Source organism: Melanotaenia boesemani, chromosome 4, assembly GCF_017639745.1.
Source record: "Melanotaenia boesemani isolate fMelBoe1 chromosome 4, fMelBoe1.pri, whole genome shotgun sequence".
Taxonomy (NCBI): Eukaryota; Metazoa; Chordata; class Actinopteri; order Atheriniformes; family Melanotaeniidae; genus Melanotaenia; species Melanotaenia boesemani.
This window is the reverse complement of record NC_055685.1, coordinates 310,113-337,607: the sequence shown is the minus strand read 5'-3', so window position 1 is coordinate 337,607 and position 27,495 is coordinate 310,113. Positions and strand designations below refer to the sequence as shown.

Sequence of the window (27,495 nt, the reverse complement as noted above, 5' to 3'; positions counted from 1 at the left end):
GGACAAAACCCAAGAATGAAATCAAGCATATTTTTTAATTCCAAATGTACAAACTTAAAAGTAGAATGCATAATAAAGTTGTTGTATAGGATTTCAATAGCTTGCACAGGTGTACCTAATAAAATACATATAAAAAAAAGGTATATAAAACTGATTCCATGCAAATTATAACTAAGTAACAAGACTAATTATTTAAGATTTGATTGAATAAAAAGGTAGAAACTAAAATCTCAAACCTGATATTCTTTGAAGAGGATGCTGGGGTCTTCATTGAGGTAGAGACAAAGTGCCCTCAGGATGCACTCCCTTCTCTTTTCAACCGTTTCACTCTGAAGAAAAAAAAAAAAAAAAAAAGAAAACATTGAAGCATCTTCCGTCTTGTTGTGAAATCTCTTTCAAATCAAAAACTGAACATTTCATAATGTTCACTTATCGATACACCTGAAAAAAAAGAGGCCTTGGTTTGGTGGGAATCAGGAAATTGTCATTGTGCTTTATGGTGAGAAACTTTCAGTTACTCATTCCAAATGTCAACATCTGATCCCTAAACACAGTTCTGATCACTTTTAAAAGGCACACCAAGTAACATTTTCATGTTAATCATCTTCGTAAGTTGGTCAATGTTAAAATGACGCATTACAGGATGAATGAAGACCCTCTCGGCCTCCCCCCCGGCTGTCTGTAGCGAGAATATCCCACTTGTAACTTCAGGGACACCAACCAGGAGACTCCCAGCGCGCGAGAGGGAACGCTTTACGGCAAACAGTGTTTCCGCTTCCAGCAGAGAGAGACAGAGAGCTGTAGAGCAGCTAGCGGTTGTTGCTAACATGAATTCATGACAGAGAACACAGAGATACACAGAAAACTCTTGTCGGATATGATCAGATGAAGCGAAGAAGAAGAAAAGAGCTTCAGAGCGAGTGAGAGAGGACTCGACACGAGTCAGCGTTGATCAAGACATTACAGAATGAGGAGAGCAGAAAGAAGAAGAAGCTGCAGGCTGGATGCAGACCTCACGTTCCTGCTTTCAAAGAGTAACAGACATTATTATGATATTATTATGGTATTTGTGTGATATTTGCACAAGCGCTGATTTATCTCAGCTTTGAAGTTTGATCAGTGAACTGAGACACGGCTGACGCTGATTCCTGTAATGTTATCACAAAGCCGGTAGCAATAATAAATAATAAAGCAGTAATTATTTGTTTCTCTTCCATCTTTTCCTGTAAAGTATGATAACACAGACACATAGCTTTGTATTCACTGGTACGCGTTACTCTGATGTGTTTCTTCATCATCTGTTTGCCGTAAAGCATTCCTTCTCTCACGCTGGGAGTCTCCCTGAAGTTGCAAGTATGGTATTCTTGCTACAGACAGCAGGGGGGGCAGGGGGGTCTCAATTCATCCGGTAATGTGTCATTTTAGCATCGACCAACTTACGAAGATGATTAATTAATATGAAAATGTTACTTGGTGTACCTTTAATTGTGACGTGACTGCACAGCAATTTGTATGAAATACACACGAGTTGCTGCTCAGGCTTTGTAAGCAAAAATCAAATACTATTTTTTACTAATTAGGGCACATTCACAGATGTGCTTGTTAGTCAAGATCACCATATAATTCAATGTTTTACAGCAATACATACCTGTGAGATCGGTGCCAAAATTAGGCTAATTTCCCGCCCTGCAGAGCCCCCTTTATTCTTGACCAGTTTGATGAGCTGGGCAGTGTGTTGGTCAAGTTGTTCAAAGAACTTTGAGATGAGGGGAGTAGTAGTGATCCTCACAAATTCTGCCTGCAACTGAAAAAAACAAAACAAACAAACAAAAACAACATATTTTTGGAAGATATTAAGAAATGACTTCATACAAGAACATCAACAACATTATAGCCAATTTAAGAAGCATTTCACACCTCTTCCACAGTGAACAATCCAGGCCATCTGATCTTGAACTCGGCAACCATGGGCTTGTCTCTGACTACCTCCTGCCTCCTGTATGCAAAGGTCATGGCCATCTTCTCTCTGACTACTTTATCAAAATGTTAATTGTTAGTTGATAAAAAAATTGAAATGAGAAAATTAAATCAATGAATGGGGTTTATTATGTGCTCCAAGTGGAACAAAAGAATATAAGGCTGTCACTTAATTTAAATGTTTCTAAAACAAATATACTGCCAACAAAACGCAGTCATTAATTGGTGAGCTGTGATCATACCTGTTGAGTGAGTACAGTGCCTTAACCAGCCAGCATGCAGCACAGGTTAAAGCAATCCTTCAGGACCTGAAAAATTGCAACATGATGACATATGTAAAAATGTTGACAGATTAATGATTTAACTTCTGCTTTAATATCATTCTCTACCAAACATTCACTCATCCAACTCAAATAAAAAATATTTCATTTAAAAAAAGTAAAATAAAAAATAGTGAATGGGCTTGTGGACAATCCATACCTTTCACAGCCTGAATAAACTGAAAATGTATAGGAGTGACTTAAATTTCCCTCTAAGGGATCAACTGAGTATATATATAAAGAAACAAAGGACGAGGCAGGCTTAGCTTTCAAAATTAACATTAAATTGAAGGAAAACCGCATGTTTGCTCTATGAGGCAGCACATTTAGAATCTAGCTTACACAATTTCAGGTTTAACAACAGTTAATTAAACTCAATAAACAATAAAAACAATGCATTGGCTGAATAAAAGACTATTATAATATTGAGACAGTACAGCACGCGGGCAAACCCACTTCGTTTGCCCGTTTACTGCTGTGTGGCGCGCAGCGTCTGTTCGAAAACGCTAACTGTAGCACGAAAAGCTAACGTTAACATTTTAGCTAACTTAAATATGAAACGGTTTGACCGGCGTAACCGAGTCAAAAGCACACCCGCTAGGATATTAATACATTTTGTCTGCCTTTTCTTGCCGTCTTTGGATATTCACTCACCTACAAAATATGAAATGTGCCTGAGAATCGGTGGGGCTAAGCGGGAGGAAAGCAGACCAACATGAGTAAGCAGTTTTCTGCTTTCTCATTAGCACCTCAAAATAAAGAGCACATCTTGTATCACAAACCAAAATACAATCACGCTTAACATTAAAATATTACGAAATACGTATAGGAGAAAATAAATATTAGCTTACCTTTTTTAAACTCAACCAAAAGATCAAACTTTCCGCCAGAAAATGCACAAAGACGTTGTCCTTCAACTGGAATTACGCATGCGCAGTTTCTCTATATAATTTATGGCAGCAGACATTTTACTACTGCCACCTTCTGGATGGAAGAAGAATTTCAGTCCTAATTCACTTGACATAAATATTTTATGTTGAAATGACACATTAATAATTTTTAAAGATAACAACAGACAAAATTACATTGGATTTATTAGAAAAAAATGTTTTAACTCATTAAATACATGTATTTTAAGTAAACTGAAAATAAAAATATAATATAAAGTGCACAACCCCCCTTGTTCATTTTTTTGAGTGCATGAAGCATTAAACCGTTCACAATAACCATGTTAAAAATCGTCTGTTGGAATGTACATGGAGCCGGTTCCAGGGAGAAGAGGTTGAAGATCTTTAATAAATTACAGGAGCTGCAGGCTGACATTGTCTTACTACAAGAGACTCATTTAACAAACTCAACCATAGATCTTCTTAAAACAGCTCAGTTTCCTCATGTTTACTCAGCTTGTTATAATTCTAGGCAGAGAGGAGTAGCTACTCTTATTAATAAGAGACTAAATTTTGACATAGATAGCACAGTAGTGGATCCTGAAGGCAGATTTCTGATAACTTTATTATCTATTTGTAATATCAAATTATGTATTACCAATGTGTACGGCCCCAATGCAGATGATCCCTCCTTTTTTCCACTCCCTGTTTGCTACACTCCAGAATTATTCAGATAACAGAATAGTGCTAGCTGGTGATTTTAATGTAGTCTTGACTGAACAAGATCGCTGCAGCACATCAGGCAGTCATCGAGTCTGGCAGTCGTCAGAAACTATCAAACAGTACATGAAGGATTTTGGTCTTTGCGATGCTTGGCGCTCTCACCATCCTAAACTAAGAGAATACACCTTCTTCTCTTCAGTTCACCACTCCTTCTCTAGAATAGATTATATTTTAAATAGTAACTCACTAATGGGCGACATTTCAGAGACTCAGATACATCCAATCAGCATTAGCGATCACGCACCAGTTTCATTCAGTCTGAGAATCAAAAATAATAAACCGATTGGTAAAAGCTGGAGATTTAACACCTCTTTATTGAAAGATCCTGAGTTTATTGATTATTTTAAAAAAGAATGGTCAATTTATATAGAAAAAAATGACATGCCTGAAACTTCAGCGTGTCTCCTTTGGGAAGCAGGAAAAGCAGTAATGCGAGGGAAAATAATTTCCTTCTCCTCACATAAGAAGAAGAAGGAAACAGCAAGAGTTTTAGAATTAGAACTCAGGATTAAATCATTGGAGGAGGCTTACCGCATTTCCCCCGAAGAGCACACAATGAATAATATAAGGAAAACTAAATTGCAGCTTAAAGAAATTATAGATAAAAAAAAACACAGTTTTTAGTGCAAAGACTTCGCTTGGAGAACTTTGAACATAGTAACAAATCTGGAAAGTTTTTAGCAAATCAACTAAAAACAAACAAGGAGAAAACAACAATCTCCTCTGTTAAAGATCAAGACGGAACATCAGCCATGACCCAGACAAGATAAATGACACGTTTAGAAGCTTCTATAAAAACATTATATGAATCACAGATTAATCCAACAGATGAACATATTGAACAATTTTTAAACAACATTAATCTACCAAAACTAAAAAATGAAAATAAAATAACTTTAGACTGCACCTATTACTGTAGATGAACTCCACGAAGCTCTCCAACATATGCCCAACAATAAAGCCCCGGGTCCAGATGGTTACTCAGCAGAATTTTACAAGGAATTCTGGACAACGCTAGCTCCTACATTTTATAATATGTTGTTAGAAATACAGGAAAAACAAAAAACACCGCAAAATATGAACTTAGCTAATATAACACTATTGCTAAAACCAGGGCAAAAACCCCACACTTCCATCCAGTTACCGTCCCATATCTTTAATAAATGTAGACCTGAAAATAATTAGTAAAGCTCTTGCCAGAAGGATAGAAAAAATAACCCCTCTTATAATACCATCCGGACCAGACAGGTTTTATAAAAGGTCGACATTCATCTACTAACACGCGTAGACTAATTAACCTCATAGATTACTCTACTTTTACATAATCTAGAATCCACAATCATTTCTCTAGATGCAGAAAAAGCCTTCGACAGGGTAAACTGAAGTTTCTATTTGCAAACACTAGACAAATTTGGGTTTGGACCTGCTTTCATAGAGTGGATTAAAATATTATATAATAACCCAAATGCATGTGTGAAAACCAACGATCAAACTTCTCCAAGCTTCCGCTTACAGAGAGCACCAGACAGGGCTGTCCACTCTCCCCCTCACTTTTTGCCATTTTCATAGAGCCGTTAGCAGCTGCTATTAGACAAAATATAGAAATTAAAGGAATCCAGGGCAAAAACATAGAACATAAAATAAGTCTTTATGCAGATGATGTATTACTTTTCCTTCAGAACTCACAAACATCACTCTCTGAGACAAATCACAGTTATTAATAAGTTCTCATCAATATCTGATTATTCTATTAACTGGTCTAAGACTACAGCCATGTCCATCAACTGTGACCTACAAAACATCCCTAATATCAAAATACAGACAGGAAACATTAGATATTTAGGTATAAAATATTTCCCCCAGATTATCAGATTTAACAAAATTAAACTATGTTCAGCTACTAAAACAATAGAAGATGATCTCTTACGGTGGAGGCGCTTACCCATCTCACTAATGGGGAGAGTTGCCACCCATTAAGATGATGATTCTACCTAAAGTTAATTATTTATTTTCAATGATACCACTAAAACCCTCCACCAGTTGGTTTAAATCTCTGGACTCTTCATATCCAAGTTTCTTGGAAAACAAAAGCCGTCACGTATCAGTCCTTAAAACCTTACAGCAGACTAAAGATAGAGGAGGACTGGATCTACCAAACTTTAATCACTACTTTATAGCTAACAGGCTGCAGTACATCTCAATGTGGCTCAAACCCAGTTATCTGGATGAGCCGTGGCTAGATGGGGAGCAGGCTTTGTGTGAGGACTTAGTCATCTCTGACCTGCCGTTCATACAGCTCAACCATTAAACCATATAAGTGCTTTAAAAGCCTTAACATCCGTTTTTCCTTAATGGCTTGGTGGGAATTCTGTAAGATAACCAGATCTTCCCTCTTTCCATGTAGACTTACACCCATCTGGAACAACCCTGACATCCTGCAGAACAAAAAGATGATAAACTTCACTCAATGGAAGACTAAAGGAATACAACAGTTAGGACAGATAATAGAAAATGGAAAACTTTGTATCTTTCAACACAATTGTCTCACAGTATGGAATCAACAGCAATAAATTCTTAGAGTACCACCAACTAAAATCAATTATATGTAAGAAGTATACCCCTGTACAGTTAGACTTGCAGCTTCCTGTCAGAATAGCAGAATTCTTGAATCTTAATACTCCAAAATTATTATCAAAAATATATAGATTACTTGCAAAGCTAGAAGACAGGATATCTCTCCCAACTTCAAAATGGGAAGATGATTTATCTAATAACTTTTGATCAGAAAAGATGGTCACAAATATGTTTAAACACGTTTAAAATGACTCAGAATTCAAATATACAACTAATACAATTCAAAATTCTCCATAGAAACTCATTATACAGGACACAGGATGTTCAGGATGGGCCTTTCACCATCAGAGTATCTGCCCACACTGCTCTGAGAACAATTCTGATAGCTACATCCATGCGCTGTGGTCCTGCACACCTGTCCAAAGTTCTGGATTACGGTGTGTGAAGATCTCTCAAAATGGTTTAAAACCAGTTTTTCTGCAAACCCCACACTTTGCCTACTGGGCGACCTGGGTGGACACTAACATAGGAATACACTCCATAAACTTGGTCCTCGCAGTCTTATGCATCGCAAAGAAAACTATCCTTGTGAACTGGAAAGATAAGAATAATTTGTCTATCCAGCAGTTTAGAAATCTCCTGTTAGATCACATCAGCATTGAGACAATGTCTGCCTCCTCCAGGAACCAATCAGATGACTTTCATTCCCTCTGGTCCCCTGTGACTTGCTACATCACCTAATGTAGGTGGAGGATTGCGGCTTCGCTGGGATGGGGGTGGATATGGGTGGGGGGTCCCTGGTGGCTTCGGGTCTCCGGTTGTCTCCTGGGTGGGGATCTCGGCTGCTCCGCTGCTGGGTCGGCTGGGGGTTCCGGTCTGGGCGGGCGGCATTGGGTGGGCCCCGGGGGGGGCCCGGCCTCGTGGCGGTGGGGGGTGGCTGCCGGGGTGCCTGGGTCGGTGTCCGTCGGCCCCTGGCCGGGTGGCCGGTCGGGCCCGGGGTGGGCCGGGTGGGGGCCCCGGGCTCTGGGGTGTCGGGTCTCCCCCCTCTCCGGGGGGGGGGGGGCCCGCCGCTGCGGGGGGGGGCCCGGGGCCCGTCCGGATGTGCCGTGCCGGGGGTTGGTCCGTGCCCTGGTGCTTGGTCGCAGCCCCGGAACCTGGGTGGGGGTGTGTTTGTATATAGGTGGGTGTGTGTGTGTGTGTGTGTGTCTGTAGGTATGCGGGTGTGTGGGTGGGTTGTAGAGGGATGTGTGTGCTGTATGTGTGTGTGGGTGTGTATGAAGGTCTAGGTGGGGTGCGTGTATGTGTGTGTGAGTGGTGTGCGGGTGTGTGTGTGGAGGTCTATGTGGGATGTGTGTGTGGGTGTGTGTTGAAGGTGTGTATATATGAGTGTGTGCACGTGGAGGTCGAGGTGTGTGTGGAGGAGTGAAGGAGTGGGTGGAGGCGTGATATGTATGGAGGTGCTTGTGTGTATATGCAGGTATGTATGTGAGTGCGTGTGTAGTGGGTGTATGTGTATGGAGGGGTATGAGAGTGTGTGTGTATGTGGGCACCGTGTGTTTGTTATAGGTATGTGCGTGAAGTGTGGTGGTGGAGGTATGTGCACGTATTGAGGTGTTGGTGTATAGAGGTGTGTGAGAGGGTGTGTGAGTGGCTGGGGAAAAAAAAAAAAAAAAAAAAGTGTGTGCGTTTGCAGGGGTTAGGACGTGTCCTCTGGGGGGCGCCCTGCCGGGGTGTTGGGGGCATGGGCCTGGGGTTCCCTTCCTTTGCCTCGCCACACCTCCCACTCAGAAAGAGGAAAGTGGCCCCTTGGGCTGGTGGCTGGCCCATGGGGGGGTTCGTGGCGTGCCTGGGTTGGGGTGCCTGCTCGGGCCTGTGACGCCCTTCGGGGCCGGCGGGGGACGGGGCGCCCTAAGCCACTGGCTGGTCGTCTTCCAGGGGGGAGTCTTACTCCCCTCTGGACCTACATCTCCTGACCCTCCCCCACTCTTCACTACATACACAGGTAGGGCTGTGGGAGTGTGCTTGTTGCGCTGGGCGGGGCAGGGGGGTCATCATAGTGGCCCTGTTGCTTCGCCGAGCGGCAGCATGCCTCCCAGCTTTTAATTCCACTTAGTCAATGAGCACAAATAACATTTGCAACATACAAACACGTTCTTGGGGGGTGGAACATGCGAGGTCAGGTGGGTGGGACTGCTCAGGTGGCCCCACCCCCTCCTCAATGCAGTTAACTGCACCCCCAATATTTAACCCTCTTTTTTAAATTGCAAACAGCACATAATATATTCCATCACTAGTGGGGGAGGGGAGGGGGGATGGGGTATCCACTACTTCAAGCGCCCTGTCTCCATGGATGGCCCGGGGGCGGGGCGGGCCGGGTGGCCTGTCGCGTTGGCCCGGGGCGTAGGCGGGCTGTCCCGGGGGGTTTTGGCTGCTGGCCCTGGGGGGAAGGTGCTGTTTTGGGGGTGGGGAGTGGGGGGGCGGGGGCGGGGTGGGGGGTTGGGGGCCTGGCTCGTGTCTCCTCGCCTCCTGGCTGGGGCTGTCCCCCCGTGGCGTGGGGTGGCGGGAGGATGGTGGTGGGGGGATGGTGTTTGTGTGTGTGTGTGTTGGGGGGGGTGGTGTGTGGGTGGGAGAGTGGTGTGGGTGTGGGGGGATGGGTGGTGGAGGGATGGTGTGTGGGAGGGTGGGGTGTGTGGAGGTGGATGCGTGGTGTGTGGGAGGGGGGGGGTGTGGGTGTGGGAGGATGAATGGTGGAGGGATGATGTATGTGTGGGAGGATGGGGTATGTGTGGGAGAATGTATGGTGCAGGGATGGGGGAGTGAGTGGGAGGATGGATGGTGGAAGGATGGTGTGTGTGCGGGAGGATGGTTGGTGTATGGGAGGGAGGATGGTGTGTGTGTGGGGGAGTGGTGTATGTTTTGGGAGAGTGGGGTGATGGAGGGGTGTGTGTGTGTGTGGGAGGATGGGGTACGTGAAGGTGGATGTTTGGTGTAGGAGAATGATGTATGTGTGGGAGGATGGGTAGTGGAAGGAAGGTGTGTGGTGTGTGTATGGGAGGTGTGAAGGTGGACTGAATGGTGTGTGAGAGGGAGGATGGTGTAGTGTGTGGGAGGATGAGTGGTGGAGGGATGATGTGTGTGTGGGAGGATGGGATAGGTGTGGAGAGTGGTATGGTGGAAGGATGGTGACTGTGTGGGAGGAAGGATGGTGTGTGTGTGGAAGGATGGATGGTGGAAGGATGGTTGTGTGTGGTGGGAGGACAGAGTATGTGAGGGTTGAATGGTGGTATGCGTGGGAGGATAAATGGAGGAGTGTGAAGGAGAGTGTGTGTGTTTGTGTGTGTGTGGTGTGTTGGTCTGGGGGGGGGCAGGACTGGTTCTCGGGGTGGGCGGCTGGGCGCTGGGGTGTGGGGCTGGCCTCTGGTGGTGGCCGTCTGGGCGGGCCGGGTCCCCCCGGGTGGCGTGCTGGCCCTCGGCCTGTGGGGGAGGGGGGTGTCCCTGCGCTCCTGGGCCCGGGCCCTCTGCCCCGTCTGTCCCGGGCGGCCGGTGCCCGGGGGGGTTCGGGGACTGCTGGCCTCGGCCCGCCGGGGCCGGTGCCCTGTGTCCGCGGGCGGCTCCTGCTGGGTCTCCTGCTGCTGCCTTCCTGGGCGGAGCGAGTGGTCGTCTCTGTGGACCGGTCGGGATCTGTTGCCTGCGGGGGGGCTGGTGGCCTGGGTCTCGGGACCGCTGGCCTGACTCTGGCCTCTGTTCAAGTGAGGTGGCATCTGCATGATCACTCTGCATGGTCACTCCTTCCTGAACGTCTCCACACAGTCTTTGCGTCGCCGTGTGGCCGAGTTCTCCAACACATCCACACAGGTTTCTCTGCGCGTGTTCTTGAATACAGCAGTTTCACTTATATCTATTATCATATTTTGTTTCTTTTTTAATTATTTCTGTTCTTATTATTATTATTACTCTTACTCTTATTATTATTATTGTTACTATTATCAACTAGTTGTGTAATGACCTACTGGCCAGGATGATCTTAGCTATATATGTTGTAAGTAGTATGGATTACATGGTCTTCTGTATGATGTTTCAAGTCCCCACCCGCACTCCCCACACCCTTTCTGTCCCTCTCTCTCCCCTCCCTCTTCTCTCTACTTTCTTTTCTCTCTCTCTCTCTCTGTCCCCTCCGGTCGAGTCCAGCATTAAGAGTCTGATTTAATAAAGTTTTTCATCAAGAGGGACTTTATACATGTAGTATAAATCCCTGCTTGATAGAGTAAAATTGCCCAGCACCAGACAGCAGCCAGACAATCATTCTGTTTGCAACGATGCTGGACAAGACAGGTTAAAAGAAAAAAAAAAAAAAAAAAAAAAAAAAAAAGTACCACTGAATCATCACAATAACTTAAATCATTATAAATAAAAATCATATTTAAACGTATATAAATTAAAATCAACAGACTGAATGGGAGGGCTGGACTTTTGAATGGGCCCATGGAGTCGGGTCTTCCTGGTGGTAAGGTGATTTATTGGTTCTGCCAATTAACCTTTTTAATAATCAAGCTAATTATAAGCCCACAATGAAGAAAACTTACTTGAAGCAGTGTTCGAATGTGGGCTGAACTTCTGTCCTCTTCCATGTTGTGCTTCACAGTTGTAAATTCCACCATGTTCAGATCTGACATCAGTTATGATAAACGTCTGTCCAGATGATTTCGGTGAGTCTTTGTCCACCTTGTGCCAGGTGTTGTTAGCTGCTGGGTCACCATCGCTGATGCAGGTCAGAGTCACTGAAGCACCCTCCACTAACTCACCAGAGGGACTTACTGACATTGAGAGAAACTGCGGGACATCTGTAGAGAAACAGGCATTTATTAATTACGTAGATTGCTTAATAAGCTTACATAACTTTGTAGTGCTGCCATTCACAGCATTTTAAAAATATTTGTGAGTACTTTATCTTAACACCAAAATGTAACCAACTCATGTGGAAATCCCTGAACGGGTGAGTACACAGATGCAGGTAAGAGCGAAAGCACCATAACAGGGAGGTCGCCGGGGGATGCGATGGTTCTAGAGGCCAAAGCAATGCCAGAGGCACTAGGGCCTTCTTTGCAGCGTTAATTCTTTTTGTACTTACATTGGACATCTGCGTGGCCAGTTGAGGACGTTCCCTGATCATGCTTATTCATAGATGTGCAGAGATAGAGCCCACTGTGAATCCACTTGTCAGCGATGAAGTTATAAATGTTGTCATCTCTTTGAAGCAGTGTTTGGTTCTCCTTGTACCAGGTGTAATTAGGTGCCAGGTTAGTATTGCTGATGCAGGTTAGAGTAACTGAGCTGCCTTCATCTGTCTCAACAGAGGAAGTAGCTGATGGTAAGGGAGGCTTTGGAGCATCTAGAGGGTAAAAGATAGGAAATCTCTGAATCTCTGTCAACAGAGTTTTTATAGACAAAATTGTATTTTATATTTTCTACGTAAATAGCAATTCTGGGGTGTTAGGCCAGACAGGAAGTTTCTGGTTAGTTAGAGTAGGGATTACCTTTAAGCCCACTGACCTGCAGGTTTTGGATTTTCCTACTGAAGCTGGTTGGTTTCTCTACTGCAACACCTGACCCAAATTAAAGGGTCAGTAACAGGTTTGTGCAAACTTGACAAAAAGTTGTTGGTCCTTTGCCAAGGGCCCCGAAGCTTAAGGTTTCTGCACAGTATCTGAGCTGATCCTAGGACTAAATTCTCCTTTACGGAGCTCTATGATATTGTTCCTAGCATCTGCTGGAGCCACCCTCTGGTGTTCCAGTTGCCACTGGCACCATGCTGCCTCCACTCCCCACATCTTTGAAACCCCCCTTTTCAGTAATTTGTATTTTTCCAACTTTTTTGTATCTTTTTCTTGATGTTGTTGTCATTCATAATCTATTACCAATGCTTTTATAGGCAGCTTGTTGATAACCATGATATCTGGAGAGTTTATTTAATCTTTATTAAACCAGGAAATGATCCACTGAGATTAAAAATCTCTTTTACAAGGATGTCCTGGCTGTCCAAGCTGAAGCAACAGTACAGACTAAATGCAGATTACAAACAAATGTAAGATACTAACAGTTATGCAACCAACCTTGACCTCTATTATGTGGTTTATTTAAAACTTGTGGTTGTGCTTCTTCTTTGGTCAGGTCACTGTTGGAAATTTCAGTGAAGTTTCTATCTGGTTAAACAACAGAGAAATAAATAAAAAATACAATCTGGAATCTGGAAGTTCCACAGGTTCTGTCATTTTCCACCTTATTCGAAGGTGTTTCCAATCTTGTTTCAGGAATTTTGAGCCCAAACTTGATAGAGACACGACTCCAATCACTCTAAGAGCATGGTAGTCTTGAGGACTTGCTTGATTCACACTCCACTTTACTAAGTGCTTTGACAATGTCAAGCAGTTACAACAGCTGCTCCTTTGGTTCACTGTTCCTGAAATGATCACTGACCAAGACAAAAAAAGCAGGCGCATGAAGACAGTCCAGCTCATTGATTGGCAAGAATGATAACAGAAGTTTTCCCCTTCAATCAGCTCATTCACCACAAATAAACAAAGGATGGAAGTTTATGCAGCCTTGAGGTTTCTGTTTTTATTTTGCTGTTCACACCTAATGTTGTTTTCACTAGAATCTGTCCAGTATGAGCAGCAGAAGAGGCAGCGAACTTCCAGCATGATGTGCTACGACGTGCTCTACGTCACTTTCTCTCGTTGGTTTGCTGGAGTCTGTTTGTTATCACACGGCAAACAAAGTGGACCAGAGTTCACTTGTTTGGTCCGCACCGTAGTTCGAATGAGTCTTCAAACTATTCAATAAACGTACTGCCCATTTAAAACAGACCAACTAGACCAGTGCGAGTTTGTCATTCAGAAAAACGAGATTACTTTTGGCAGAGATTATTTTTGGCAGAAATTCCGAATTTCCAAGGACAACTGGAATGAACAATTAGTTTCAGAGTGAGATTCACTTGAGGTGAGTCTTCATTACAAGGAGAAGTTGCTCACACTGGTATGTGCTGTCAAACGTAGAGAGCCTTTGAGCTGTTGGGCAGTTGTGTTGGAGATAAAACATGGAAACCGTGCAGCTCGTACTTTTTCCTCAGTGTCAGTTTGGAGTTTGATGAACTCTGTTTGGAGGTTCACAGCTGATCTTTCTACATCAACTGCTAAGGAGTAACAAAAGAGTTCAAAATTAATTTCCTGGGATCCAAAATAAAGAAATTGTCATGTGAACTGCAAATTGTGCAGATGGAAACATCCAATCTAAGTGCAATCTGGGAATTGTAGCATTTCAAGTACTGCATACTAGTAGGCCAGCTCTTATGGAAATAAATAAATATCTTGAGGGCTTGTGAAAACTGGTACAGGTCAGTTTGATATGCACGGTGTAAAGGATCTGTAGATTCCTACAGAAGGATATTTAAATGGTTAAATATGTGCAGCTGAAGTCAGTCCTGAGTTAATCTGGTAAAAGTCAGTGTTTTCCTTACATTTCAAACCAATGACTGCGTATCCAGATGTTCTTCTCCCCATCTCATTCTCAGCAGAACAGTAATACTCTCCAGAGTCAGAGGGCTGGATGGAGCTGAAGACAAACTGTGGATCCTTACTGGGAGGCTGAAGAGCTGAAGGTCTGTTCTTCTTGTACCAGGAGTAGTTAGCTGCTGGGTTCGCGTAACTGATGCAGGTAAGACTTACAAAGTGGCCCACTATGATTTCACCAGCAGGACTCACTGACACTGAGGGAGAATTTGGAGCATCTGGAGGAGACATTAATAAATTATGCATTACATTATAATAAGGGATGGAAATCTTTTTTTTTAAATCTAATTAATTACAGGCTTTGTAATTATTACTCTTTATTACTCACATTTTAAACACATATCAATATTTGCCCTAAAGAGCAATCTTTTTCTTTTAAATGGATCTTAATGGACAACCAAATCAAATAATTAAAACACACATTAATATTGTAAACTTTCAACTTGAACTTGATTTCAAAACAGTAAAAGAAGAAAAATAGGCCAAAAATTAAACAGAGCTTTAACTAGCAGCTCCAGCTGTTCTCTAATTAAGAGTCTACAACATGTTAAAGTACTTTTAACGTTTTAGTTGTGTTTTGTGCTCATTCTTTATTAATAGGCATTAATATCTGACAGTAAACCAGCAGCAGCTTTGCAAGTTTCATTTTCAGTTTGGTCCTGGAGCCTCCTGCTCATTTGATCATTTGTCAAACTTATTGGATAAACAGTACCAGTCAAAAGTTTGGACACGTTTTTTCATTGAATCTAATGGGAAAGTCTGTCCAAACCCTTCCTGTATTTTTGCATGGGTAATACTGGATGACATTTTAAAGTACAAATACAGTACCAGTCAAAAGCGTTATTTAATAGTCAGGAATATGATGCCTGGCCTTGCAAAAACAAAAATGCTAAATTTATTCAAATTTCAGCTGTCTATTGTTTTACTGAATTCGAGCTTTGCCTTTAAATTTTATTGTCATAATATGTGTTTTAGTTATATGTCTAATTTGTGGCAAAAGAAGCAAATCCTGTTTTTTGCGATACGTAAAATAGTTTTGTTTCACTGATGATTGCCTGACTTATGAGTTTGATATTACATTTTATTGTATGTGGAATTATTATCATATATTGTTTTTAGAAGAAGACCAATTATACAAGTTTCATTTTATACATTTTTCTATGGATCTTGGTTTCTTAATAGTATGCATTACATACAAGTTTTCAACAAAACAGATACAAACTTTACAAGATTTATATATATTTTGTCCATATGGGGTACCAGGTCATTGGCTACATGGAGAAGTTCATCATGTTATGTTCAGATGAAAGTTTGTAACACACCTCCAGTCTCTCCTCCATCACTCTTGTTTTTTTATCTGTCCTGTCAGGCAGAATGAAAGTCTGGTTGCTGTGTTGTGCTGAACAAATTTACTTTACCAAAGGAAGGTTTATGGCTAATAGTCTCATCTTATTTTCTTTATTTCTTTATTTCTTTATTTATTTACTGTTATTTATTTATTTTGAATCATGGAATCTATGTAATCTTGCTGGACCTGACCGGAGGGGACAGAAAAAGAAGGAAGAAGCAAATGGGAAAGAAGAAAGAGGGGACAAAAATACAACAGAGAGAAGGCAAGGACCCTTTAATCCACACTATCACCAAACAACAAACTGTTATACATGTACATAAACACCACAAAATTTCCTACGGCTTTTACAGAAAAACAGAGCTGCCAGTAATCCAGAGTTCCTAAATAGTAATCAAGTAAAACAAAACACATCACAACAACCGAAGTATCAGATACACACTCTCAGAGAAAAAGCAAAAATATCTCTTAGTGTATAAACCCACTGGACAACTCAGTGACTGTCAGCATACAGAGGATGAGGAATGAGTGATCAGTGATGAGGTGAAGGTGAAGGAGTGGTGAGTGAGATCATGCAAATGCGACAATGCCTCTACAGAGGCTATCGGTCTTTGTCAGACACGTGACCTAACTGGCCGACACGCCCCCCTGCACCATACTGATTGCATCTCCAATAGAAACAAGCAATAGGAGGAGCAGCACTTTAGTTAGCAATACGTTTTAAAACCCTTTACTCAGTCGCCAATATGGAGAAAAAGAAGAATGATGAAAGGATACCGTACAGAGACAAACTTATCTGGGACGCCCGGGATCGGTATTTGGCCAAATTGTCAACAATCAATGACATAGAGCCTTACGACCCCACAGCTAAGGAATGGAGCTACGATGCTACATTACTAGCTCCAAGTTCATCGCTGGACATAAGCTACCTCGTTTATGGTATCAGTGCTTACACGTATGAACAGTTGAGAAAGTACAAATCTCTGGAAGCTGACGAACATTTCAGGAATGGCTGGGAGCAGGATCTGTTCACACTTCCACCGCAGGACTGCAGGACACAGTGTCAGTGCAAAGGGAAGCTAAGCTTCTGTTAAGTGAGCTAATGACTGGTGGGTTACTTTACTTGTTTTGTCACATTTTCTTTCCTTCTTTAAAGTGTCAGCATAAATGATTCATGTGCTTTACAATGTTGCAAATAAAACCCACTTCATATTTATATTACATAACTCAAAAAGAAAAAAAAGTTTGAAATGATCTCATAATCCTACCCCTTTTTCATACAACATAACTACTCAAGCACATGTCAGTCTGACATAAAGCATCACCTGTAATAATATAGACATCCTTATAAATGAAGCAAAATATAGCAAACGTATGAACACTGTTGGAAAGTGTTGCTGTCTGTCTGCCAGTGTGTCTTCAGGTCCTGCACTCCCAGCACCTGAGTGACTTCATGACTTCATCATGGAGGTCTAGAGCCTGCAACAGCTAAAGAAGACTTCTGGATCTGCTCTCATCGTTCCTCTTGTTGACTAATTTGCACATAGTTTGCAGTTTTTAGCACAATTGCTCGTTATATTGTTTCAGTGTTAACATGCAAAGATGTGGAATTCTCTCTCTACATGACTTGAAGATATTTTGCCACAACTTCAGTGTTTTTATTATATCACGTGTGCATATTCTGTATTTTATCTTATAGAAATTTGATCTGTTTAACGTTGTGCTGCTGCTGTTTATTCTGACTGAGAATTTCAATAAAAACTTTTATGAAAAAGTAAAACTGTAAAGCTTCTCGTCTGGTTAATCATGTTTCTGTTCAGTGTTTATCTCCACAAGATTTTTAATGTAATTAAAATTTAAAGTGATTTTCATTATCAAACTGATGCTGGTGATTTATGTGCTTAAAAGGCAACGAAGAGTCAAAATACTTCAAAAATTCCTTTAACACACTTTATTATTCATGTTTAAGTCATGTAAAAAAACAAAAAAGTTGCACATTTTTGCTGCACAAATAGTATGAAAAAAAACTTACAACTGTCTGACTGTACACACACATCTTCATCATCATCATCATCATGTGTCTTATCTTCTCTGATCAGCTGATCTCCATCTTCTCCAGCCTCTCTGGTCTGTATCTAAAGCTTTCCTCTCCAGCATCAGGTGTCCTCTTCATGGTCTGTAGATCTCCAGGGTCTGCATCCTGGTGTCCTCTTCATGGTCTGTAGATCTCCAGGGTCTGCATCCCGGTGTCCTCTTCATGGTCTGTAAATCTCCAGGGTCTGCATCCTGGTGTCCTCTTCATGGTCTGTAGATCTCCAGGGTCTGCATCCCGGTGTCCTCTTCATGGTCTGTAAATCTCCAGGGTCTGCATCCTGGTGTCCTCTTCATGGTCTGTAAATCTCCAGGGTCTGCATCCTGGTGTCCTCTTCATGGTCTGTAGATCTCCAGGGTCTGCATCCTGGTGGACTTCATGGTCTGTAGATCTCCAGAGTCTGCATCCCGGTGTCCTCTTCATGGTCTGTAAATCTCCAGGGTCTGCATCCTGGTGTCCTCTTCATGGTCTGTAGATCTCCAGGGTCTGCATCCTGGTGGACTTCATGGTCTGTAGATCTCCAGGGTCTGCATCCTGGTGTCCTCTTCATGGTCTGTAGATCTCCAGGGTCTGCATCCTGGTGTCCTCTTCATGGTCTGTAGATCTCCAGGGTCTGCATCCTGGTGGACTCCATGGTCTGTAGATCTCCAGGGTCTGCATCCTGGTTGACTTCATGGTCTGTAAATCTCCAGGGTCTGCATCCTGGTGTCCTCTTCATGGTCTGTAAATCTCCAGGGTCTGCATCCCGGTGTCTTCTTCATGGTCTGTAGATCTCCAGGGTCTGCATCCCGGTGTCTTCTTCATGGTCTGTAGATCTCCAGGGTCTGCATCCCGGTGTCCTCTTCATGGTCTGTAGATCTCCAGGGTCTGCATCCCGGTGTCTTCTTCATGGTCTGTAGATCTCCAGGGTCTGCATCCCGGTGTCCTCTTCATGGTCTGTAGATCTCCAGGGTCTGCATCCCGGTGTCCTCTTCATGGTCTGTAAATCTCCAGGGTCTGCATCCTGGTGTCCTCTTCATGGTCTGTAGATCTCCAGGGTCTGCATCCCGGTGTCCTCTTCATGGTCTGTAAATCTCCAGGGTCTGCATCCTGGTGTCTTCTTCATGGTCTGTAGATCTCCAGGGTCTGCATCCCGGTGTCCTCTTCATGGTCTGTAGATCTCCAGGGTCTGCATCCCGGTGTCCTCTTCATGGTCTGTAGATCTCCAGGGTCTGCATCCTGGTGTCCTCTTCATGGTCTGTAGATCTCCAGGGTCTGCATCCCGGTGTCCTCTTCATGGTCTGTAAATCTCCAGGGTCTGCATCCTGGTGTCTTCTTCATGGTCTGTAAATCTCCAGGGTCTGCATCCTGGTGTCCTCTTCATGGTCTGTAGATCTCCAGGGTCTGCATCCCGGTGTCCTCTTCATGGTCTGTAAATCTCCAGGGTCTGCATCCTGGTGTCTTCTTCATGGTCTGTAGATCTCCAGGGTCTGCATCCTGGTGTCCTCTTCATGGTCTGTAAATCTCCAGGGTCTGCATCCTGGTGTCCTCTTCATGGTCTGTAGATTTTATTTTTATTTTATTTATTTAACCTTTATTTAACCAGGTAAAAAAATGTTTGAGAACTAGTTCTCATTTACAAACATGACCTGGCCAAGAGGCCCCAGCAGGAATAAATAACGTACATACATATAAACAGACAACTGTGCATACACAGGACCACAATACAACAATACAATACAAAAAAAAAAAAAAAAACGCAGAGTACAAATATATAAAAATGAAAGGGGGAAAGGGAGTAGAACACAGTATATAAGACGGATTTATGTGAGAGAAAAAGTAGTGGAGAAATGTTTGTATATAAGGGAGAGTCAGCATCGTCAGCAGGAACAAGTATCTACAATAATCTGTTGAAGTCTCTGTCTAAACAGAGAAACAGATATCAGAGCTGGAAGTTTGAGAGTGTTCTGCAGTGTATTCCAGTCATATGCAGCGGCAAAGTGGAAGGCGTTACGGCCAAAAACAGTGGCGGTTTTGGGAATGATGAGCTTAATAAATTCGGTTGACCTGGTGTGATAAGTGCTGCGAGCGAGGTGGAGAAGAGATGAGAGATAGAAAGGTGTCTTGTGTAAGATTGACTTGTAAATAAAAAGAAACCAATGATGGAGTCGCCGAGTGTGAAGGGAGGGCCAGCCCACCAATTTATAGAGATCACAGTGGTGGGTGTGGAAAGGGGCGTTTGTGGCAAAGCGTATGGCTGAGTGGTAGAGAGTGTCTAGTTTTTTAAGGGCTGAGCTTGGTGCCATTTTATAAATGATGTCGCCATAGTCAAAAATTGGGAGTAAAGTCAGTTTGACTAAAGTGCATTTGGTTGCGTAAGTGAAAGAGGCTTTATTACGGAAAAGAAACGCTAGTCTGGCTTTTATTTTGGCTTGGAGATTATTTATGTGGGTGACGAATGACAGAGATGAATCCAGCCAGATGCCCAGGTACTTATAGGAGTTGACATAATCCAAAGCCGTGCCGTCTAGGCAGGTGAGTATTGGTAGGGTGTCAGCGCCAGTTTTCCGACTAAAAAGGATGCACTTTGTTTTACTGGAGTTGAGGCGAAGGTGAAGGTTGTGGAAGGACTGCTCTACTGAAGTGAGGCTGAGTTGATGAACAGCTGCAGCAGCTTGTGGGGAGGGGCCGACTGAATACAGAATGGTGTCATCGGCGTACAGGTGGATCCGAGAGCTGCCAGCAGCTTTATCTATGTCATTGATGTAAATGGAGAAAAGGGTGGGGCCCAAAATAGACCCTTGAGGCACACCTTTGGAAATAGTGAGTGGTTCTGACATGATATTTTCTGCTTTCACTAACTGGGCACGGTCAGAAAGGAAGCTGGAGAACCAGTCACAGCAGGAGATGGACAGACCAATACTGGAGAGCCTTTGTAGAAGGATCTTATGGTCAACTGAATCAAATGCCTTGGCAAGGTCAATAAAGGTGGCTAAGCAGACCTGCTTGGAGTCTAGTGCTGTGATGACATCATCCAGGACCTTCGCGGTGGCTGTTATACATCCATGGCCAGGCCGAAAGCCAGACTGCAGGTCAGATAGAATGTGGTTTGAGTCAAGGAAGCAGTTTAGTTGTTTGAGCACTAGCTTCTCCAAGACCTTGGCTAAACACGGAAGTATGGAGATGGGTCGGTAGCAGTTTGGATCCGTGCCGCAGCCACCTTTGAAGAGTGGAGAAACCATGGCTGATTTCCAGTCGGAGGGGAGGATGGAGTACTGTAAGGACCTATTAAACAGACTTGAGACAGGTGCTGCAATAATGTGAGCAGCTGCTTTCAGGAACATGGGATGAAGACCATCAAGGCCAGCAGATTTGTTTGGATCCAGCTTAGTGAGCTCATCCTGCACTTCTAAGATGGAGAAAGGTGAGAAGGAAAAAGGTGTGTTGTTCAATGGAGAAGGCTGAGAATCTAATGAGGCTGAGTCGACCTCACTTGCTGAAGCCAAATCTGGACCTGCGACAGGGGAAACTTGGGTCGCATTGACGAAGTGATGGTTGAGAAGTGAGGCCATGCGAGCCTTATCAGTAATAACAATGTCATTGAATATCATAGAGATTGGTAGCTGAGGGGAGGCAAGCTTATTCTCCATGATCTTGACGGTTTTCCAGAACTTCCTCGCATCAGAGCCACAGGTGGAAAATTTCTCCTTAAAATGGGAGATTTTAGCGTTCCTGATGGCCTGTGTTGTTTTGTTCCTGAGTTGCCGAAAGGCAAGCCAGTCCGCTGGGGATTGTGTGGAGCGGGCTTTCCGCCAAAGGGTGTTCTTATGATGGATAAGTTCAGCCAGATCATGGGAAAACCAGGGGCTATAACGATTCTTGATTCTGCATTTTCTCAAAGGAGCATGTTTATTGACAATTAGACTGAATGTATTTTTGAAAAAACACCATGCCTCATCCAGGGAGGGAGCAGAGCCAACTCTATCCCAGGTCACCGCCTCAACATCCTGAAGAAAGGCTTGCATGTTAAGATTCTTGAGAGAGCGCTTGGTTACAATGACTGGGGGTCTTTTGACTGAACAGCCAATGCGTACACAGGCAATAGCACAGTGATCGCTTATTTGGCTGAAAACACCAGACTGATAGTTAGATGGGGTGTTGGTGAGAATGAGGTCAATCAGCGTGGAAGATGAGGGAGATTTTAGATTTGGTCTGGTGGGCTCAGATATTAATTGAGTAAGATTTAGAGCATCAAATTGCTGCAAAACTGTGTCAGGAGGGTTAACCATATCCCAGTTTAGATCACCCAAAAGAACAAACTCAGAGGTTGTGAATGGTACAAGGAGCTGACTAATGGCTGAGAGTGCAGAAGCTGGTGCAGAAGGTGCTCTGTAGCAGACAGCAACAGTGAGAACAAAACTGGCTGAAAGTCTAAGCTTTAATATCAGCAACTCAAACTGTTTGGGGACAGACTTAGATAGAACAGAAGCACATTGCAAATGATCTTTAACATACATGGCTACACCACCGCCCCTAGTGGCTCTGTCTTTACGAAATACATTATAACCTGGTATAAATATGTCCTGATCAGTGACACTTTTTTTTAACCAGGACTCGGAAACAGCTAAAACATCAGGATTAGCAGTATGTAACAGTGTTTTTAAAAGATCAAAATGCTTTGGATTTAGCAGGCTGCAGATATTTACATGTAAAAACCCCAGGGATTTGCGGTTACAGAAGTCTCTGAATAACAGTTGTGAAGTAGCAGTAGGATTATCTATACCAGGACCAGGATTTGGGTGAACATTCCCAGAGATAAAAAGCATGAGAATAATTAACAAGCGCCAGATGGCAGCACCGAGGGAAAGTCGTTGTTTAACCTTTACTGAAGGCATAACCGCGAACAGAGAGTTAGAGTCAGAGAGCTGCTGCAGCAACATGGATGAAAAGGTCGGAATAAGATAAAATACCTGAGTGGTAGGAAGTCCGAGAGATATCGTAGTCCAGAAGGATGAGACATCTGTAGGCTGTAGGGTAAAGTCCATTGTACTCCCATAGCGCAGCACTATAGCAGGTCCAGGTGGGGGCTTGCAGGCAGGTCTGACAGCCTCTGGCTGTGTGTGCAGGACAAATCCGAGTAGCATAGTCCAGAAGGACAATGTAGTTAGTACGGAGAAACGCATGTTACAACGAGTAAAAGCACACAGACTCGAGACAGAACGTGCGCAACCAGGAAACTCCGGCGCCGCGGCCAGTCCGAGCTGTGGAGGTCTTTAAGCCGCTGATTGTGTTTGTAAACACACAGCGACGCGACCAGATCCACAGAGATCCACAGAGGAAAAAAAAATAGTCCCACTGGATGGTCAGCCAGCGACTAACCATAAAAGCCACCAAAATGTCAAACAGTAATCCAATTGGCCAGATGGACGCAGCCAGCGCCGCAAAACCTCGTCCGCCGAAGCCAGTAGGAAGCGCAGCACGGCCCGCCGCACAACAAGCCGGACCGCAAACCACGATGCTAACCACAGAAGCAGCCAGTCACCGGGCTCGGAAAAGCCGTGCTTTACAGGTAGCCAAGGGATCCAACGCTGAACCAGCCACGACAAGCCGTGAGACTACAACGTCGCCGGGAGCAGCGGTTGCGCCGTTAGCCGAGTCAGCTAGCTGAGGATTAACCCAGGTACAGCAACACCTGAGCGGCAAGCCTTGCAGACAAAAGACCAGATCAACCCTCGGGGATACGATCAGGTAACTTCCAGAAAAGTGTTGCCATTCAAGACTGCAATTAAAAGTGCTTACAAAGCTTAAAGAATATCAATATAGACAGACTCAGACACGGACAGATAGATGAGACATCCTGCCGGCAGCCATCTTGGTCTTGGAAGTAACGAACCCAGTTTTAATCCAGCGTCTGCATCCTGGTGGACTCCATGGTCTGTAGATCTCCAGGGTCTGCATCCTGATGGACTCCATCTCTGCTGCTGCAGCGTCTCTTTCCTCAGCTGATCGTCTTCTTCGTCCTGCAGACCTGCAGCGTTTGTGGATGGAACTGATGTGTCCTAGAAGCAGGGATGGTGTCCAGTCTGAGCCTCCATCATTTCTTAAGCTGGTTGACCTGCAACCACGTTTGTTATTAAAAAACTAGTTAATAGAATAGAATAGAATAGAATGCCTTTTATTGTCATTATACACATGTACAACGAGATTAAGCCATAACACTGGATGCTTCCATTAGTTTCACATTTTGAACCACTTAATCCAACTAGTTAACATCCATCAGGTCTCAGAGGACTCTTGGTATTTACCTGTATCTTTAAAATCATTCACTCTGTTACGTTTTATATAAAGATGATTAAATAAAATAAAAACTGATCAAACACACACAGATGAACCCATTTTTATTTTCCTCCCTCTTTGTCTCTAGGTTACAAGTGAAGTTAGCCAATGTGACTATAGTGACTTTAAAAAGCCAAATAAAGTATATTCATTAACATTACTTACACAATAAAAACAACAGCAACAACAGAAAACTCTCCTACTTGCCTTTGTGAAAATGCCAAGAGCAAACACGCATGAAGAAAGATATGGTCTTGTCTCACCGCTGCGACCCAGGCCATCCGACGCCTCATTGTTACATCCTCAACCTGCTGTCCACAGCCTCGTTTACAAATGGAAAATCGAAAAAATCTAACGTTGTGGCCGACTTTTCTACCGTTTTTATGTCGTGTGATTTAGTATGGCAGCCTTTCACACAAGACTCTCCTTTTGTCAAAGATTAAAGTGCAGGCAAAGACAGTGCACAGTTGCTTACGACGAGGATGGCGATCGACCCACAATACACTGCGGTTATTCCAAGCGTTACATCATCTGACAAAGATCAATGGGCAGACCAGGGCAGCCCAGAGACCCAGGTCAGCAGCAGCAATCCCTCGAAGACGACCCCAGTCCCACCCAGAGGGTGGCATAGCAGAGTCCCAGCCAGAGCTCCACGCTGTAGCAGGGGCACAGGCCTCAGTGGGCCGAGATTGGCAGCCACCAACCCTGCCAGGCACCGGCCATCCAGGGGGGCCAGAGTGAAGGGCCCAGGTTCCCAAGAGCCCAGAGGCAACAGCAGTGGTACCAGGGTCATCCCTACAGCAGTAGTACCAGGACCATTAATATCGCAGTAGTGCCAGGGTCATCCCTACAGCAGTAGTACCAGGGTTATCCCTACAGCTGTAGTACCAGGGCCATCCCTACAGCAGTAGTACCAGGACCATTAATACTGCAGTAGTGCCAGGGTCATCCCTACAGCAGTAGTACCAGGACCATTAATACTGCAGTAGTGCCAGGGTCATCCCTACAGCAGTAGTACCAGGACCATTAATACTGCAGTAGTGCCAGGGTCATCCCTACAGCAGTAGTACCAGGACCATTAATACTGCAGTAGTGCCAGGGTCATCCCTACAGCAGTAGTACCAGGGTTATCCCTACAGCTGTAGTACCAGGGTTATCCCTACAGCTGTAGTACCAGGGCCATCCCTACAGCAGTAGTACCAGGGTCATTCCTACAGCAGAAGTACCATGGTCATCCCTGCAGCAGTAGTACCAGGGTCATGCCTACAGCAGTAGTACCAGGGTCATCACTACAGCAGTAGTACCAGGGTCATGCCTACAGCAGTAGTACCAGGGTCATCCCTACAGCAGAAGTACCATGGTCATCCCTGCAGCAGTAGTACCAGGGTCATGCCTACAGCAGTAGTACCAGGGTCTTCCCTACAGCAGAAGTACCATGGTCATCCCCGCAGCAGTAGTACCAGGGTCATGCCTACAGCAATAGTACCAGGGTCATCTCTACAGCAGTAGTACCAGGGTCATCACTACAGCAGTAGTACCACGGTCATTCCTACAGCAGTAGTACCAGGGTCATCCCTACAGCAGTAGTACCAGGGTCATCACTACAGCAGTAGTACCAGGGTCATTCCTACAGCAGTAGTACCAGGGTCATCCCTACAGCAGTAGTACCAGGGTCATCACTACAGCAGTAGTACCAGGGTCATTCCTACAGCAGTAGTACCAGGGTCATCCCTACAGCAGTAGTACCAGGGTCATTCCTACAGCAGTAGTACCAGGGTCATCCCTACAGCAGTAGTACCAGGGTCATCACTACAGCAGTAGTACCAGGGTCATTCCTACAGCAGTAGTGCCAGGACCATTAATACCGCAGTAGTACAAGGGTCATCACTACAACAGTAGTGCCAGGACTATTACTACAGCGGTAGAACCAGGACCATAACTACAGCAGTAGTACCAGGACCATTACTACAGCAGTAGTACCAGGACCATTACTACAGCCGAAGTACCAGGACCATTACTACAGCGGTAGTACCAGGACCATTACTACAGCCGAAGTACCAGGACCATTACTACAGCCGAAGTACCAGGACCATTACTACAGCGGTAGTACCAGGGTCAATATTGGCTACATGGAGAATCTCATCATGTTATGTTCAGATAACATTTTGCAGCTTGTAACACACCTTCTGTCTCTCCTCCATCACTCGTTTATTAAACAGTAAACTGACGTGAAGTTGCTGCTGCTGCTGATTTAAAAATATCTGCCACACCGATGTAATGCACTGTTTTTTTTTTTGTTTTTTTTTTTGACAAGCAGGTCAGTCGGCCATTTTCAGGCCTGAAAAAGACAATTAAATAATAAATAATAAAAATAAGTATTAAGCACCATCCTCATTATCGTATTGACTTTGAAATTTTAGTTTGTGACAACCCTGTTAGTTAGTTAGTTAGTATTTAGTTAGTTTTATCTACAAAGCATCCTGCTAACTATTTTACTAAACAGTATAATACTTTTAAAGATGAAGTCTATCTTAAAACCTTAAAAGTGTTATGTAGCAGCTACTTTTCCTGGAGCTTTGCTGATGTAACAGGAGCGTTTGTATAGCAGCAACATCTGGACTACAGCATGTCTTTGGCAACGGGTCTGAAACAAGTGTTTACTGAATCTACAGTTATTATTGTAGCCTGGATGGTATCATTCACGTCTCAAGAATCTTAACTTTCCTATGACGTGTAACATGTGTAGGTATTTGGAAGGAAGACTGAGTAAAATACATATTAATTTGACTCGTCCCAAGCATGGGACGGCTGGTACCAAAGGGTTCATTCTCTATGTTGTCATGAATTCTTGTTTTTGACAGTTTTTGGCCACAGCATCAAACAGTTTACATCAGAAAGTGTTGATCATCATGGGGAAACTTACACACTGCGGGGGCTCTGTGGTTGTTTTGTTTTATAGCACAAGAGATTTTATCTTCAGGATAAATAATGTCTTTGTAAGAGTTTGTGTCTTCGCTGATTTTGCGTCTGTTCTTGAACCAGATGAAGGAATGATGGTCAGCTGGAGCGCAGCTGCTGTGACACTTCAGCTGTGCAAGGACAACGTTCTGAGCAGCAAATATTCTGGTCACCTGCACCTGGAGAGCTGGAAGGTGATCAGAAGAATCACGATCATTCATATCAACTCACCCAGGATGTCTGTTTTAAAGCAGGTTTGGTGTATTTCCATCAGTTTGTGTTTTTTATTACCTGTGACTGTCAGAGTTGTTCCATGCAGATCGGTTCCCCATCCAGAGCCTGATGTTTTTAATGCGAAGCGATATTCAGCTGAATCGCTCTCTGTCAGGTTATAGATGGTCAGAGTGGAGCTTTTTCTTCCTTCAGAAACCTGAACGTGGTTTGAATACTGAGGGTCGTTTTTAAGATCTTCAGGTTGTGAGTGCGACCGCCACCGGTGACTGCGTCCAGGACTGAACCAGAATTTTGATTTGATTGATGGTTGTGTGTAAGTGACGGAAATGTCCACTGACGAGCCTTTGATTGCACAGATTCTTCTTTCATTGTAGAAAACTTTGTCACATGACTGAGTCTTACCTGAAAGTGAAATATTTTTAATAAATGGTATAAAAACAGT

General features: G+C 43.7%; 1 protein-coding gene across 1 annotated transcript in view; it reads right to left on the bottom strand.

The window, feature by feature from the left end:
- Positions 1 to 27,495, bottom strand: part of LOC121638978 (basement membrane-specific heparan sulfate proteoglycan core protein-like) — a 34,944-nt gene that overhangs the window by 5,344 nt on the left and 2,105 nt on the right. The window contains exons 4-8 of the mRNA XM_041984105.1: positions 27,111 to 27,455; positions 26,785 to 27,006; positions 14,055 to 14,324; positions 11,670 to 11,930; positions 11,125 to 11,382 (exon numbers count right to left, since the gene is read on the bottom strand). Coding sequence (XP_041840039.1) covers positions 11,125 to 11,382; positions 11,670 to 11,930; positions 14,055 to 14,324; positions 26,785 to 27,006; positions 27,111 to 27,455 — 1,356 coding nt within the window. The remainder of the gene's footprint in view (positions 1 to 11,124; positions 11,383 to 11,669; positions 11,931 to 14,054; positions 14,325 to 26,784; positions 27,007 to 27,110; positions 27,456 to 27,495) is intronic.